The sequence below is a fragment of the Kryptolebias marmoratus genome, linkage group LG21 (genome assembly GCF_001649575.2).
Source record: "Kryptolebias marmoratus isolate JLee-2015 linkage group LG21, ASM164957v2, whole genome shotgun sequence".
NCBI classification, from domain to species: domain Eukaryota; kingdom Metazoa; phylum Chordata; class Actinopteri; order Cyprinodontiformes; family Rivulidae; genus Kryptolebias; species Kryptolebias marmoratus.
Window position 1 is genome coordinate 21,076,082 of NC_051450.1, and position 16,447 is coordinate 21,092,528.

The window sequence follows — 16,447 nt, forward strand, 5'->3', positions numbered from 1 at the left end:
AGGGAGATAGCAAAGAGTTAATAAGGGGGATGAGAAGATGGTTTGATTTTGAAATGGTGTTTTTTGTGCCAACAAGGATTATTTCTGTTTTGTTACTGTTGAGTTGTAGGAAATTGTTAGAAAACCAGTGATTGAGCTCAGTGAGACAGTCGGTGAGGATGGAGGGTGGGTTAGTGGAGCCTGGTTTAGTTGAAATATAGAGCTGTGTATCATCGGCATAGCAGTGGAAATGGACACCGAATTTGCGGAAAATGTTACCCAGAGGAAGGAGGTAGGTGATGAAGAGGAGGGGTCCAAGGACAGAGCCTTGGGGGACACCGGTGGAGATGGGGGAAGACTGAGAACGGAAGGATTTAATTTGTATGAATTGAGTGCGGTCAGAGAGGTAGGATTTGAACCAAGCTAATGGAATACCAGAGATGCCAATGCTTTATTTACAAAACTAAACTAAACAGATTCAGGTAAACTGTTCCCAAACTTCCCAGCTTCATTAAACGAGATAAATAGTGAGGATGATATTTATAATCAGTTATAATAATGTTTATATTTAGGCTTTTCATCTTTTATTTAGCGACCCTCACTTGATGTTTCCTGACCCAAAGTTGGGACCGCGACCTCACTTTGAATCTTTGTTAATTCTACTCCATTCTGTTCTATTTATTGTTAAATAAAATAAACAATATAAAAACTGCACTAAATAGACAAGAATAAAGTAAAATTAGTTACATAATCCAGAAAATTTATATTTTAAACTTGTGAAAAATAAAAGCCCTTTTATTGCTAAATGAATATAATAAAATAGATAATGATACATCTTTAATAATCTTATTCTATTCTATTCTAATAAAAAAAACTTAATTTTGGTGCACCTTATTAAATAAAATACAATAAAATAGATTATTTGGTGAAATATTGTAAACAGAAAAGATAATGGTGCTTTATTAGTAAATTGTTGTCACTTTAAAATATATATTTTAAGATTTGTTTTGCAAATATTCTTGTTCTGTTCTGTTCTATTATTTTCTAATACAGATAAAAATGATTTTGCACCAGATAAAATAAAACAAAAGATTTATTTGGTAAAATTATATGAAAAGTTTATATTTTATATAATATAATATAATATATAAAGTTAGAAATAAAATACAAAACAATTTTCTACAGAGGCACTATTACCTGTTCTATTATACTTTACTATATTCAGTCTAATGATATCTAGTGGTATATTATGTTATAATACAGATAAATATTGGGTAAAATATAAAACATGTATTTAATATTTCTAAAATTACCAAATAAATAAAATAAAAACAAATGAACGTTGAGCTGCATGAGCACCATTAACTGTTTTTAACATTAAACTTTTTTACAGAATAGAATAAAAATAAATGTTTGTCCAACTATAAGTGGATTGGATCAATTTATCTTAAAATAACCTCAACATTTTTCCTGAAAATACGCGTTTTAAAGTTTACTTCTTGGTTGGAGCGGCGGGACTACAGCTCCCAGGATGCACCGCGGCGCCCCTCGCAGTTTGTTGGGAAAGTCCGGAACCGTCAGAAAACACTTTCATTTTCGCTGGTTTATGCTGAGTAACAGCGACTGTTCCTCCGCGTCGAGTTACAGGACATTAGGGTCCACTTTCCCGCTGTTTTTGTTACGCTTCCAGTTACTTAATAAGTTTATTAATTTAACTTTTTTTTATTATTTTATCCGCGGGGAGTCGACGCAGTCCAGACATGGCTTCAATGGGAATTCGCCTCGAGTCGAAGAAACAGGTGAGCCCGACTGTTAGCATGTTAACAAGCTAGCCACGGGTGTCCTCGCGCACCTGGCTGACAGGTGAGCTCCATCCGGGGACCGGGTCTGGCTCCGATAAACCCGGACCCGGGTCACGAAAGGTCAGGTCTCAGGTTCGGGCTGCGCGGCCTGTTGCCTTCAGGGAACACGATCCAGTCAGGGAAAAAATCAGCTTCGCTTTCAAAATAAAAGCTTTTATTTCCTGAAAACTTGATTTATTTTACTTTTTTTAAAATTTCAGGTGGATGACTTCTGCCAGAAGCTGTCCAAGGAGGTAAACCATCCAGATCTTTGTATTAAATTCAATTTATTTAATAAATGTTTGAATTTTTATAAATGTTTTGCGTTTCAGGCGGAGGAGCTGGTTTCCAAATTCTTCCCTGAGAAGATCGAGCAGCTGCAGATGCTGCTGAAGGTACGAAGCAAAGGTTTACGAAGATAATTTAACTTTAAAGTATTTTTAGGAACATGGATCGCGACAATAATATAATAATAATATCCATTTTCACGTTCAAAGTTGAAAAATCCATTTAAAAATCTGTCTGTTAGCAAAATATCTCGTGAGCCACTTGGTGGATTTCAGTAAAACTTTCAGGAAATAATCTCTTGATGCAGCTCTACAACTGATTAGCTTTTGGAGCCAACACGATTCAAGATGGCCGCCACAGCCAGCTGACTTTAACGAACACCAATTGGTGTGGTAGTAGCTGAGAGTCGCTCACAAAACGTACTCAGAGGGCGACGCTTTCAAGGTTAAAACGTCGACTTTAAGAGGAACTTAGAGTGAAATTCTGGCGGTAAACGGCGAGTACGACAGCCGATCAGGGCCAGGGGAAATTTTAAAAAAAGGAAAAATCTAAGAAATTCTTACATTACTGTCATAGTTATGTGAAAAAAACTTGGAAAGAATTGCCAGAAAAGTCAAATTTTCCGAGATAAACTTCAAGAACAAAGCCGTGGCGTTCTCAGATTCTGTGAAATTATAAATTTTGTAGGAAAAAAAAACAAAAACACTTAAAATTAAAAGTAAATTTACCAAAATAAAACCTTTCAAATGTTTAAAAAGGTTTTCTGAGAGGAGGTAAATTTACCGAACAGGATCTGGATCTGCTCTGAGATGTTAGCGGCGAATTAACGGCGGGGAAAAAACGGAGCAGTAACGCCCAGGTGAGGTGGGAGGAGCCACGTGCGGCGGGCAGGTGCACCTGTCGTTTTATCTCTGACTTTAAGGCGTTCCGACGCAGGAGGACATCCAAGGTGTTCCACGTAAATCTGCAACAATAACGTCAAAGTTTCAGAGATTTTTTCAGAGTTTAGCCCCGCCCCCTGTAAACATCTAGTGGGCGGGGCTAATGTTACACCCCTAATTCCTTTGTGTTAAAACAGAGATTTGTAGTTTTTTCTGTCCCGGGGAAGCGGTGGAACGTGGACGGCGAGCTCTAACTGTGTCTCTGTCCTCAGACGTCCTTCAGCTGCGACGACCTGGCGTCCCTCAAGGCTCCTCTGGACATCCCCATCCCCGACCCCGCCAAGGAGGAGGCCAAGCGCAAGAAGAAGGAGGAGGTCAGATAAAAACATCTTCCTGAGCAGAAAGGGAAACATGTCGATGTGATAAATGCTGCAGGTTTCTGAGCAGGAAGCCGTTAATTAAAGAATCTGGGTCAAATTAAAGTAATTAAAGATATATTTTTATTTTAAGGCAGCTTAGAATCACTGGAGATAATAAAAACAGGATTTTAGTGGAAATAATTTACAAACTTATGAGCCTTTTTAGTTTATTTTAAAATAAACCTGCTCCTTCGTCAGGTTTAATTCTTCTTTTAATGGTAATTATTTGATAAAGTGAGCTTAAATTTGTCCGTTAATGATGTCAAACCTTTTATTCGCTGGTTTTAAATCCTCTTCTTGTACGATCACCAACTAAACTTTTTAATTTGGAAATAAAAATGTGGTTTCAGTTACATAAAAATGGATAAACGAATAAAATGGAGATGCTTTCAAAGTCCATAAAACTAAAATTATCTCCAATAAGATGATTATTAAAAAAAACGCTTGATTAAAGGGAAAAATACAGGTTTTTTTTTTAGGACGGTAACTGCTTCAAACAGTATTAATATTACTAATAATGGACAAATGTTTGTGTAGAAACTTTTATATGATGGTACTGATCGGATTAAAAGCAGAGTATTTTAGGAAAAAGCGTGAAGAGTTCATTGTTCTTCCTAAAACAAACCAAAAAAAGGGCGTTTATCCAGAAAAAGCAGGATGGAGGCGTTCAGGAGGGTGGCGAACGTCTGTCCTGATTGTCTTTGTTGCAGAAGGAGGCCAAAGACGGGAAGAAGGACAAGGACAGCGACAAAGAGGACGAGGATTCAGGTAATCTGTCACAAATTCGCTGCCGCTGACCCACAAAGCGGGGAGCCTGTGGCTGAGCGTTTGGGCTGCTCTGTCCTCCAGGACCTCCGTGCGGTCCCATCTACAGCAACGAGCGGGTGGAGAGCCTCCTGAAGGAGGTCAAGCCGGAGATCCAGGTGCTGAAGGAGAAGCTGAACACGGTGAGTCCGCGCCGAGTCAGACGGTCGGGGAGTTTTCCCTCCAACGCCGTGATTTAAATCAGCATTTTCCCGGCAGGTGTCGATGTGGGTGCAGCTCCACATCCCCAGGATCGAAGACGGGAACAACTTCGGCGTGGCCGTACAGGTTGGTGACCCCTCCCGTCGAGCTTCGGCCGGGCGGGGAAACAACGAGCGTCACAAATCTTTCCTCTCGTCCGGCAGGAGAAAGTGTTCGAGCTGCTGACCAACACGCGCACCAAGATCGAGGCCTTCCAGACGCAGATTTCAAAGTAAGAGCCCGGGTCCTGCAGGTTTTACCCGTTTCTCTGCTCCAACACGCCTGATTTGGATCAGATGAAACAAATAAAACCTGCAGGACCAGAGCTGGACGCTCCTGCTGCAGAGGGGTTTTAGCTGATGTGATCGTTTGTTTCTGGTGAAAAAATGTACTTTAGCTGCTCTCATTTTTAGGTTTATGTCTCTAATATTAACCTGTTGTCTGATGATTTAATGATTTAAACTTGAAGCTTTTTAAACGAGCATGATGGGGTCGTTTTAAAGCTTTTATTTATAAAACCTCACCAGGAACAGCTAAAACATTTAAAAGTGGGGGAAAAATTAAACAAAAGAAAGATTTGTCATCCTAGGAGCTGAATATCCAGCGTTTATCCTTCCTTGGCCGTGTCAGATGCTGATTTATCTCCTCTGGCTTCTTTCTTTCCACAGATATTACAACGAGAGAGGCGACGCTGTGGCCAAAGCCTCCAAACAGCCTCACGTGGTCGGTATCCCTGCCGGCGGCGTGATTATCTCTGCCCGAGTCGGCCGCTCGCAGAAACTGACCTGACTCTTTGTGACGTTTTGCAGGGAGACTACAGACAGCTGGTTCACGAGCTGGACCAGTACCAGTACTGCGAGCTGCGCCTTGTGGTCTTGGACATCCGCAACACATACGTAAGACGCCGCCTGCCCGCCGCCCGCGTTCAGTCATAGACCCGTCGCCGTCCGTCGCGTGGATTCCTGCAGCTGGAAAGAATCCGCTCTGAGCCGATATAACAATTAGCTCAGCGTGTTAAATTGATTATTGCTCCATTAATCAGCGTCTCTTCCTTTTGTGTTTGATGCTGTTAATTAACGAGGCGTCACAGCTGGGGGTGGGAAGGCCTCGAACCCCTCAGAGTCTGTCCTATCCAGCTGTAGAACAGCTGGATTGTGTTTTTGGGACAAACTCTTATTTTGAAACAAAGCTTCTGAACTCTTTTCTGTTAGTTGAAGACATCTTGCTCCTCGTCTAAGAGATTGAGACGCTTTTTTTATTTGGCCTTTTTCCTCCGCTAACGAGGATAAGTTGACCTCGTCGATCCACTGGTGCCATATTTGTCTCATAAACGAGGTCTTTCGCATCGAACAAAAGCAAGTCGCGAAAGGAAAATGGCGGTAAGGAGCAGGAAACAGGACTCATCTGTGACCAGATGACGTCAGATCTGCAGCCCGAGTCAGAGCGCCTGGAACCCCGGGTCTCTAGTGTCCCTTTTACACGGGCTCTAAAGGTCCCGGCTCCACTCTACTCGGCTCGCTTTGCACGCGTTTCCACCGACATTTTTTCGAGGCCGGTCCCTGCTTCTTTGATTCTTGCTTCGGAGCAGGGCCAGCCCGGTGGGCGGCGCAAGCTTAGCCTGTTCACTCATTGGTCGTGGGTGTGACCAGATGCAAACATAAAGAGTGAAGGTAGGAATATAAACAACAGCGTTAGCTTACCCTGCAACGTTTCTGCCATCTGTCCCCCAGCTGAAGGCGCTGTAAAGCCTGAAATCTCCGGCGGATAACAGCTGTCCTACTCCGCGCAACAATCGCGGCATCCAGAGCATTTCTTCCTCTGCGCCTCTCTTCCTGAAGTCTCAGGAGAATCCCCAGAAGTTTAAAAAACAGCAACAACACAGGACCAACGTTGTCCATAGCGCTTCTGTTGTTTACACAACTGGCGCTATGTTTCGGTAGCGCACCCCCCGCGCGTCGCAGCCCCGCCCCCCGCAACACGAGGAGGCGTTCCTCTGCTACAGACCAAACTGGCCGGTGTGAACACGATGCATTCTTTATAGAGCCGAGCCGAGTAGAGCTGGACTTCTGAATTAGAGCCGGTGTAAAAGGGGCAACAGTGAGACGCTTTTCCTCCGCTAACGAGCACAAGAACAGGTTGACCTCGTCGATCCACCGGTGCTACTTTAGCCGCCATATTTGTCTCATAAATGAGCTCTATCGCGCCGAACAAAAGCAAGTCGTGAAAGGAAGGAGAAGTCGCTGGAAACAGGACTCCTCTGTGACCAGATGGTGTCGGAGCGCCTGGAACCCCGGGTTCCTAGGCGGCAGAACTAGGCCAGGCAGTGCAAAGACTCCAACCGGGGCTGGAACCCGGGCCGGGCCGGGGGGGCTGAACTTGCGTGCAAATCGCTCCACCTCCATTCTCCTCCGAGGGTCGATTGTCTGTTTGCGTCCCTCAGCCTAACGGGGACGCTAACGAGCCGAAGCAACTCCCCGCTCCTCGCTTCTCGTTTGACTCTTGGAATCGCCGCTGACAGAACCTCCGAGGATCGTTTTTATAATTCTGTTTCCTCTGCAGGCTGTTCTGTTCGACATCATTACCAAGAACTACGACAAGATCAAGAGACCGAGAGGAGACGGAAAAGCCCTCATCTACTGATACTGAAGACAAGTTTTTATTGTTTTTGTTTTTTTTACAAGCTACAGCTCTTGTAGATTAACACTGATCAAGTAACAGCCGAAGTCTTTCCATGTTCCTGCAGTGCATGCAGCGTTTCGGTTCAAATTACAGAAATAAAGCAACCTGATTCCTTTCAGTCTTCGGCTCATTCATTTGGAAAACGTCAGGTGTCGTCGGCGCTAGCGGCTGGAAGAGCAGGGAGACACAGAGCAGGAAGAGGAGTCGTAACGGCGCTCCGGGACACCTGTGCAGGTGTTGCTCCCGGGCCAGGTGCCGGCCGAAGACGGACGTTTCCTCCACGAGCAGCAGGCAGCACAGGCAGAGAGCGAGGACGTCCTGGGACGCCTCGTACCCTCGCCAGGCTTTGGTCTGGTCCTCCCGGAGGAGCAGGAGAGGCTGAGCCGAGGAGGCGGGGCCCACGGGTTCGTAACAGGCGCCGGCGGCGTCCTCCAGCAGAGTCAGGAGGCGCCCACTGCACCACCACGAGACAGGTGGTGCAGGGAGAGGGAGAGGGAGGGGGAGCGGATCTTCAGGCTAATTTTAGAAACTACAATGCCACCCGGGTCACGCTGCTGTGGCCGCTGATTGTGAGGCTGTAGCAGCTGCAGTAGCAGCTGATTGTGAGGCTGCAGCAGCTGATTGTGACGCCGAGGTGGAAAAACAAGTCGGGATGAGCTCCGGCTGCAGAGCAGAAAACAAGAAAAGGAGGATTTTGTTTCCCTGTAACTGAGATCGAGTCCATACGGACGCCACCTTTCGATCCCTGTAACCAAAACAGCTGTTTAACTTGACCGGGAAATCCCTTCGTATAACATCACCCCCTTTTTTTTAAAATGTACGACTTCTCGAAAAGAAAACCAGCTCGTTTCCCGGTGATTAAACCCCCAAATTTCAACGAAACTACGTATCGTTTTGAAGCTTTTGAGACGGAGAATATAACGACGGTGACGCCATCTTTAAATAAAGACGACGTCAGGGATGACTCTTAGCTACTACCACGAGAAAAAACGATCAAACATGATCCCCCACCGCCTTCCACAGCGACACGGATCAAAATAAAGGTTAAAAAAATCACATTCCAGTGAACTTTAAGCTCGTTTTCACCCAAAGTTGGAGCATAAAGACGTTAAAGTTCGATTGAAGCTGAAAAACAAACAGATTGAATAAAAACACGTTTAAAGAGAAGTTTTTATTGTAACTGTAAAACAGCAGTTTGAAAGTGAACACCTGAAGATTGCATAAACGGATCGGCTTGTTAAGTTTTCGCCACCCTCAACATCAAACACCTTTTAAACGACAAAATCACTCTTTTAAAAAAAAAAAAAAATCGAAATATAGACTTATATTTTTAATAATCAAACCAGGGATGACTCGGGATAAACGATACGAGCTGCTGAGTGACTCTTATCCAAAAAGCTGATCAAAAACAAACAAAAAGACTCGATCTGGAAACTAAATATAAGAATCAGCTTTAATTATTTATAACAGCAGAGTCAGCGGCGATTTAAAGACGCTCCCTGAATGGAAATACCATTAAAATACTATACATGTATGCACAATTACCACACCTGTCCCTGCAGCGTTATCTAATTAACTCATCCTAACGAGGGCGCCGCGTCGGCCCGCTCATCCCGACAGAGAGGCAGAAACAAAAACAGAGAGCGTCCCGCCCCACGACTTCAGCCTCCGGGCCGTCCGTGTGAGCGGGAATATTCAGCGTTGGATTTTAAAAGATATTCAGGTTCCTCGCCACCGCCGCAGCCGCCACCTCCTTCCGTCCGAGCGTCAGTCCTTGCCCCGCTCCCGGTCCTCCTCCAGAGGATGGGTCTGTCTGTGCTCCCACATCCGCACCGCTCCGTCCCACTGCAACGGAAACAAGACGATGGAGTCAGGAAGTCGGCTCTGGGTCACGAAAACGGCGTCGTTTTGGTTTCGTCCGCCGCTTCAGAACTGTTTCTGACATAGGTTTGCTCCAAGTGATTGGTCAGGAGTTGTTGTGTGGGCGTGTTTATAAGCTTTAATGGAGCCATTTTGTTTCTGCTGCTCCGCTGAGAAGCAGAAAATCCAGCCGTACGTAGGCGGAGCTTCAGGACCGGGCAGCGTCAGGACACGCTCCCTCCGTTACGACTCATTACTGAGTGAACACGTCTGGTCGCAGCGAGGGAAGCAGAAATCTCTACGACGCCGCCGTAGGAGGAGGGAGGAGCTTCCCGGGTGTCTCGCAACCTCGTGACGGCGAACCGACTTCTTATGGAGTGCCGGAGCCTTCAGGCAGAGATGCACCGAATAAAGGCCCGGAAAACCACCTGACCTCATCGTGATTGGACTGCGTGTTGGGAACGACTCAGCTGCTGCTACAACCAAGTTATAACCAGAGCTGATTAGCCACGTCGGCCATCTTGAATCGGATTAGCTTAACAAGTTAATACACGTCACGCGCCACGAACCATGATGGTCATTCTACTCAACGCTTTTAAACGTCTTCCAGGAAATTCCTCCATATTTGTTCACAGACACCAGTGGAGGCAGGTCCTGGACCCGGAGGACCACCATCCTGCACGTTTTAACCGTTTTAGCTGTTTTAGCTGTTTTAGCTCTTCACTCGGTCACTCAAACCTGCAGGATCGTGGAACTCCAGGACCAGGACTGGACCCCGCTGACTGCAGCTGAGCTTCCACGTGATTTCCGTTGGATTCGGTCTTTGTTTACGTCGAGCGCAGACCCACATTTTAGACCTACATACCAATATATCTGGAAAACTACCAGAGTAAATGTTTTTAAACTGCAGCGTTTGATGTAGATCAGGATAACCGTTATGTTAATGTTTAATTTTAGACTTTGAAATGAGTCCCTTTAATGCAAATGTTTTATATCTTTTAATTTGATGCCTTTCCAGCAGTTTTTAAGGGTTTCATGTAACATTTAGGATGTTTTGTGAGAACTCACAGAGCTGCTGATGATCCTGTCCTCGTACGGGTGCCAGCTGACGTCCCTCACGCAGGCGTCGTGACCCGACAGCCTGGTCACCACCACGCCGGTCAGCACGTCGTAGACTGGACAGAAAACATTCGATCAGCGCGTCCTGCCGGCGCTCGGAGGATTAAACGATCAGACGGGGCGAGGCGCAGACTCACTGACGATCTTGCCGGTGGAGCAGCCGGAGTAGATGAACCTCTGGCCGGTGGTGAACTCCGGAGAGAAGCGGCAGCGGATGAGCGTGTGCAGGACGCCGTGACCGCGGTAGGTCATCACCGAGGTGTCGCCCGTCAGCTTGTGCTTCTTCAGGGCTGCGAGACGAAACGGTCAGAGGAGGCGAATTTATCAATCTAAAGCCCGGTCAGACCTCGTAGAGGACGCCTCACCTCTCTGAGGAACCTGCTGCCAGCGGTAATCCCAGTTCTGCTGGGTGACGGCGAGCCGGGAGGCGGCCAGTCCCTCTTTGGGAGAGAACTTCCTGATGTCCCAGAGCTTGATGGACTGGTCCTTGGAGTTGCTGATCAGGTAGCGGGCGTCCCCCTGGCAGAGAGTCGAGGCGTGGTGAGAGACCAGCAGCGCTTTGGGGGCTGAACGGCGGCGGCGGCCTCATCCTACCTTGCTGTGGATGAAGGTGATGCCGTCTCTGTGGCCGGCCAGCTGTCCTACAGGACGCGGCCTGTCCTCCCGCAGCGTCCGCCTGTCCCACACTTTGCACACGGCGTCGTCGCTGCCAGAGAAGAGCAGCTGGGAGGAGCTGTCGGCGAACGCCACCGCGTTCACATCGTCCTCGTGGGCGTCGATCTGAGGAGGACAAAGAAGAGAGACGTGGACCGGATGGTGAAGGGCGGCCGCTAAGAAAAGGGGGCGGGTCTTAACTTCGGCTGATGCGTGCGAGCCGAGGTCACCTTCAGCGTCCGTTTATTCTCCTCGAGGTCAAAAACGTAAAGGCAGCCGTTGTTCGCTCTGAAAACAGAGACAGGAGACACTGAAGACACTGGTACAGTCACCGCAGCAACAAGCTAAAAGAAGAATAAGGCAGCTAAAAGCTAAATGTAGCTAAAAGCTAAATGATCAAAATCATAAATAAAACAAAAAACAGTAAAAGTACAGCTAAAAGTAGCAATGTTGTAGTTAAAAGCCAAAATGAGCAATAATATAGCTAAAGGCTAAATGCAGCAGAATAGTAGCTAAGAGCCAGATGTAGCAAAACAGTAGCTAAAAGTTAAAAGTAGTAATATTTCAGCTTGAAACTAAAAAAAGCAATATTATAGCTAAAAGCCAAAATGAGCATCATTGTAGCTAAAGGCTAAATATAACAAAATAATATCAAAAAGATAAATTTAGCCAAATGTTAGCTAAAAGCTAAACATAGAAAAGGGGTAGTTAAAAGCTAAAATTAGCAAAATCATAGATAAAACAATAAAATTGCAAAAGTATAGCAAAAAGCTAAAAATAACAATATTGTAGCTAAAGGCTAAATGTACAGAACAGCAGCTAAAAGCTTAAATGTAGCAAAACAGTAGCTAAAATGAGCAGAACAGTAGCGAAAAGTTAATAGTAATGTTGCAGCTAAAAACTAAAATAAGCAATATTGTAGCTAAAAGCCGAAATGAGCATCATTGTAGCTAAAGGCTAAATCTAGGAGAATAGTAGCTAAAAGCTAAATTAGCTAAATTATTTAAATTTAACCTTAAGTGTAACAAAAACACATCATTATTTATTAAAGAAAAACAGAATGTTAAAGCCCAAATCATCAGACTTGGACAAACATGGCCGCCTGCTTCTCTAAGGTCATTGCTGATGTCTTTCCGGCCTGGCGTTGTGCTAACACACCTGTACGCTCCAGAGCAGCGAGCTCCTGCTGCCATGTTGGCTTCGTTTAGTAAATAATGACCCTTGAAGTTAGCTTTGGATGTTTTTCCGTGACCGTCCAGACGCCTCAGATCTTCACAGGAGCAGGTGTGACACAAACATCTGGAATAATAAACGTGGACACTCACCCGCCCAGGATCTCCGTGCCGTCCGTCGAGGCGGCCAGCGAGAACACGCAGAACCTCCTCTCGTCTGGACTGCAAAGCACAAGCAGATCACGGTTATTACACAGAACAGGGACTGAATCATGTTCTCTACAGGGACAGGTGTCGCCTCTGAAACAACCCTAATGAGCTCCACGTCTGAACAAACGCACACACAGAGCGAGAGGATGGATGCTGAGGTGACAGCATCACTCATCCGGTGGTGATCAGGAGAGCGGAGGGACTGATTACCTGCTGCGTAACGCTATAAGACACGAGATACGAGGGGAAACACTAACTTGAGGTCCAGGGCGATGTGGTTTTCACTGTCTCCGTCTATGCTGCACAAATGAACTGTAGGAAGGACACAAAGAGAGGAGACACATGAAGTTTACTGTCATACAACCAGTAACTCTGACTTTGTCATTAAATGGACATGTTGGACAAATGCAGCTGCTGTAGTGGCCCCTGGTTTTATTCACACTGGAACACAGTAAACATATGTGTTAAAGCTAATAAACTGCATCATATTTAAGAAAAAATTAGGTATTTTTGAATTTTATGGCAGCAACACATCTCAACATGTTGGGCTTCGGGCAACTAAAGGCTGTGGAAGTAAGAGGTAAGAATGAAAAACATCTGGAGGAGAATTTTACAGTTTATCAGGTTAACTGGCATCAGGTCAGTCAGAGGACAGGGGATAAAATCTGTCAGAAGTAAAGACGGGCAGAGGTTCACCCGTCTGAGAGAAACTGTCTGAAAATAGGTGAGAATTTTAGAATAAGGCTGAAAGTCGGTGTTGGATGTTGGTGATCCAGGTTCTGGTTCTGTTCTCCTCAGGAACACTTCCACAGATCATCATGTGTAAACACAGTTCACCGTGCCGTCCACAAACGCTGCTTAAAGCTCTATCAGGCAAAGAAGTAGCCAGATGTGTCTCCTCTGGACCAAAGAGGAGAACTGTTCTGAGGTCAGCCTGCCTCTCTGATGGTATGGGGGTGCATTAGTGCCTCTGGAAAGGCTCTCCATCAGAGCAGAATGGGACAACATTCCCTCTAAAACCTCCAGCAGCTGCTCTCCTCAGATCCAGATGTTTACAGACTGATGGGAGAAGAAGAGGGGAAACATCTGGAACTACTTTAAGATGTGTTGCTGCCATCAAACTCAAAATTAACACCTGCTCAAAGAGCCAACTCTCAGGTTTAGTAATTCCAGCTGGTGGCGCGTGTTTATCTGTCGTGTTAGCAAAATATCTGATGACCCAGCGGTAGGATTTTAATGAATCGTTTGGCGCCACAGCGTGTCCTTACTGTAGTCGGACCAGCTGGAGTAGAGCACGTGGCGAGCGTCGGGGGTGAAGCAGACGTCCAGCACGCTCCAGCCCACATCACGGGCCTTCACCGTCCGCCGCAGGTGAAAGCGCCCCCTGCTGGTGTCGTACAGGCGGATGTTCTGATCTGCAATAACGTAACCCTTCGTTAGACGCACAACGGTGCTTTAAAGCAGAATTTATTACAGTCATTACAGGAAAACCTAATTTTTTACAGCATTTGGCTTCAACAAACACATGGTAATTATTATTATTAATAATAATAAGTAACAGGGAAGCTCAGGCACACACAGAAATTAAGTAAGTGAGGAAATAAAACTAAAGTTAACTGTTTAAATTTAAATCTGATTGTTCCTAAAGACAAACTTACCTCACAGTTCTACCGTTTTCAGGACATTTGGTTTAAATTTGCAACAAAAACAAAAATGTAAAACGTCTAACACTGATTCTTTGTGCCTGTTGGTTTAAGCACGTTTAACGAAGCGCCGTGAACGACTCCAGCTCGTGTCGGATGTGACGTTATTTACCTTGACAGGCGGAGAGGAACATGTTTCCGTCCTCGCTGTAAACGCCGCAGAAGGCTTTCTGCAGGTACGTGTCTTTGTGGGACACATAATTTGGCAGAAAACTGAAAAAAAGAAACCGACCTGTCAGCGTCACAGCGTGAACTCCTCTGTGTGATCAGAGCACACAAACTCCTCCTTTTAATTGGCTCTCAGCCGCAAATCCAGGATAAGAAATAAACAACGAGAAGTTACTCACTGTGTGCGGATACGACTGCACTCTCCGTGGGAAAAGCTCGAGCCCCGACATCGGCCTTGTTCTCTCTGCTCAGAACGAAATAATAAACATTTTAATTTAATTACCTCCTGACAAAAAAAAAAACTCAATGCAAGGACAAAATAAGCTGCAGTTTATGGCATAAAAATATCAACTAATCACCTCAGTTTAACAAAAACAAACAGTTTTAAACGATAACAATGCTTCTTGTTTTGTTTTTATCTGAAGTTGGTGAAATCCAGTCTGACCTCCGTGATCATGTGGGTGAAACTGTGGCGACCTTTCATGGCAGACGAGGCCGTGGCCAGCAGGATCTGTGTTCGGATCTCACTGTGGTCCACTTCGTTAGTGTCGGGCTGGACGTCCACTGCAAAAAAACAAACAGACTCAAGGTCTGAGTGGGAGTTATCTGAAACCTTAGCGCGTGCTACAGACTTTACATTCTGATTTCAAGGTGCTAAATGCTTCACACGTTATACGATGTCAGTTAAAAACAGAACCCTGCCATGTTGGTTCCCCCACCTGGCGGGTTGTAGCGGTCGCCCAGCCGGCCGTCCCAGGCTCCATCGCTGTCCTCATCGGAGTCGGAATACGACTGGACCAGCTGCAGTCCTGTAGTTTCACTGCCGTGGACCAGTCGGACCTGGCCCCTGAACCCACAAAACATCATTACTCCACAACCTTTACAAATCAAATCTCCAAACAATCGTGTGAACGCTACTTTATAAAACTTCACATCACTTCCTGCAGGAATATTATATTATTTTTTATATAATAAACGTATATGTGAAACTGAGGGTGGTGTAAAGGTTTAAATAATAGCCTCTGTGTGAATTAAAACTACTTCTGCGTTCCTTTTTTCCTCGGAAGTCTGAACTTGGATCTGGGAATGAGGTCGGAAAACACTGCCAGAATGCGTTCACTGAGAGCTGCTAGGTGCTGCACGTGTGACTCGATTACCGAGATGCAGAGTGGAAATAAAACGCCCGTTACAGCGAACAGCCACGTTGGGTTTTGAGGTCCCGGACTTTCCTTAGCTGCTTGGAAAGCAAACTGAAGTCGCTCAAAGACAACAGGTGAGATATTAACTGTTCGTTACCTCTCCACAGAACCCTACTTCAGGAATTTGGCAGAGTTGGTAATAATGTAAAGTTTATACTACTTGCTTTCTCTTCTTTATTGTTTTGCTGAACTGTACACGGGATTAATTTGACTTTTTCTTCACTGGTCGGACTATGAGGAACTATAGTCGCTGTCATTACTTACATAATGATAACTGAACAGGAAATAGAAAACTGCAGTGGCGTGAGGTTGCATAACACCGAGCATGCTGCAGGATTTTCACATTACATGACATCAATTTGTGCAATTTAACCCCATTTCCGGGAAAGATATAATCCAGAACCTGATATGTGACGACAGAAATGTAACATAAAGCAATGATCACCTCCTCAGTAGGTAAGCCAGCACTTCAGCTAGATCCACGTCCTCCTCTGAAACCGACTGCCGGTCTCCCTGCTGCCTGTCAGCCGACCTGCGGCCTCGGCTGCTGCTGCTGCTGCTCTGGTTCGGTTCTGATCCGTCAGAACGATCTGCTGGGTTGTCACTGGAAGAACCCCTTCCACAAGACATCCCAGAACTGGACTGAGAGCCCATAGACTGAGAGGGCCTGTCGGGGAGAGAGAGATGAGAGTTATCACAGGTAAAAGGTTTACCTGAGAGGGAGTCAGGTGCAGACTGATGGGAGGAAAAACAACAATATCAGCTCAACTTATTTAATTATTTTATCTTTATTAACATGCAAACTTTGTGCTTGAATTTAAAAAAAAAATCCAGAATCGTGCTGTAGCTTTTAACTACTAAAGCTAAAGGTGCTTATTATTACTATTTGAGGAGTTAGCTTAAATAGCTAACAGGTTCGTGAGCTACCGTTTGACTGTCCTCCTCTGACAGCTCGTCGGTACCGGCGGTTCTGGTCGTTTTTGATGCGGGCTTCACACGCTGTCGGATCCGGAACCACAAGAGTGGTGTCTCGCGGCGACCTGGGGGTTTGACAGCGCCGTGTTTGGTCAGTTGGCTAACCGGAGCTGCCCGTGAATCGCCATGTTGTTTACAAAACTGTGCAACGCAAAAAAAAAAAACCTGCGCGTTCACCCCCGCCCCCCTCCAACTCCTGTACTTTCACCGTCACGTGACCCGTACCGCCGTCCTGATTGGCTGAAAGCCAGCATGGGCAAACATCACTTGCCCCACCCCCCCAACTCTTGCACTT

The 16,447-nt window shown here is 45.6% G+C and overlaps 2 protein-coding genes across 2 annotated transcripts; one reads left to right on the top strand and one right to left on the bottom strand.

Annotated features, from left to right (window-relative positions):
- Nucleotides 1-1,539: 1,539 nt before the first annotated feature.
- On the top strand, nt 1,540-7,210 carry psme1 (proteasome activator subunit 1). Its single transcript, XM_017432313.3, has 11 exons — nt 1,540-1,778; nt 2,042-2,074; nt 2,153-2,215; nt 3,262-3,363; nt 4,119-4,176; nt 4,258-4,355; nt 4,432-4,500; nt 4,578-4,645; nt 5,082-5,136; nt 5,223-5,309; nt 6,973-7,210. The coding sequence occupies exons 1-11, from the start codon at nt 1,740-1,742 to the stop codon at nt 7,051-7,053; spliced, it is 753 nt and encodes a 250-aa protein (XP_017287802.1). The 5' UTR covers nt 1,540-1,739; the 3' UTR covers nt 7,054-7,210.
- Nucleotides 7,211-8,244: 1,034 nt separating this feature from the next.
- On the bottom strand, nt 8,245-16,315 carry dcaf11 (ddb1 and cul4 associated factor 11). The gene is made up of 15 exons (XM_017432303.3): nt 16,105-16,315; nt 15,623-15,844; nt 14,698-14,825; nt 14,424-14,542; nt 14,158-14,222; nt 13,923-14,023; nt 13,376-13,522; nt 12,365-12,419; nt 12,051-12,119; nt 10,956-11,013; nt 10,666-10,851; nt 10,437-10,590; nt 10,209-10,361; nt 10,021-10,127; nt 8,245-8,937 (listed from the first exon to the last, which is right to left on the bottom strand). The coding sequence occupies exons 2-15, from the start codon at nt 15,829-15,831 to the stop codon at nt 8,860-8,862; spliced, it is 1,629 nt and encodes a 542-aa protein (XP_017287792.1). The 5' UTR covers nt 15,832-15,844; nt 16,105-16,315; the 3' UTR covers nt 8,245-8,859.
- Nucleotides 16,316-16,447: the final 132 nt, after the last annotated feature.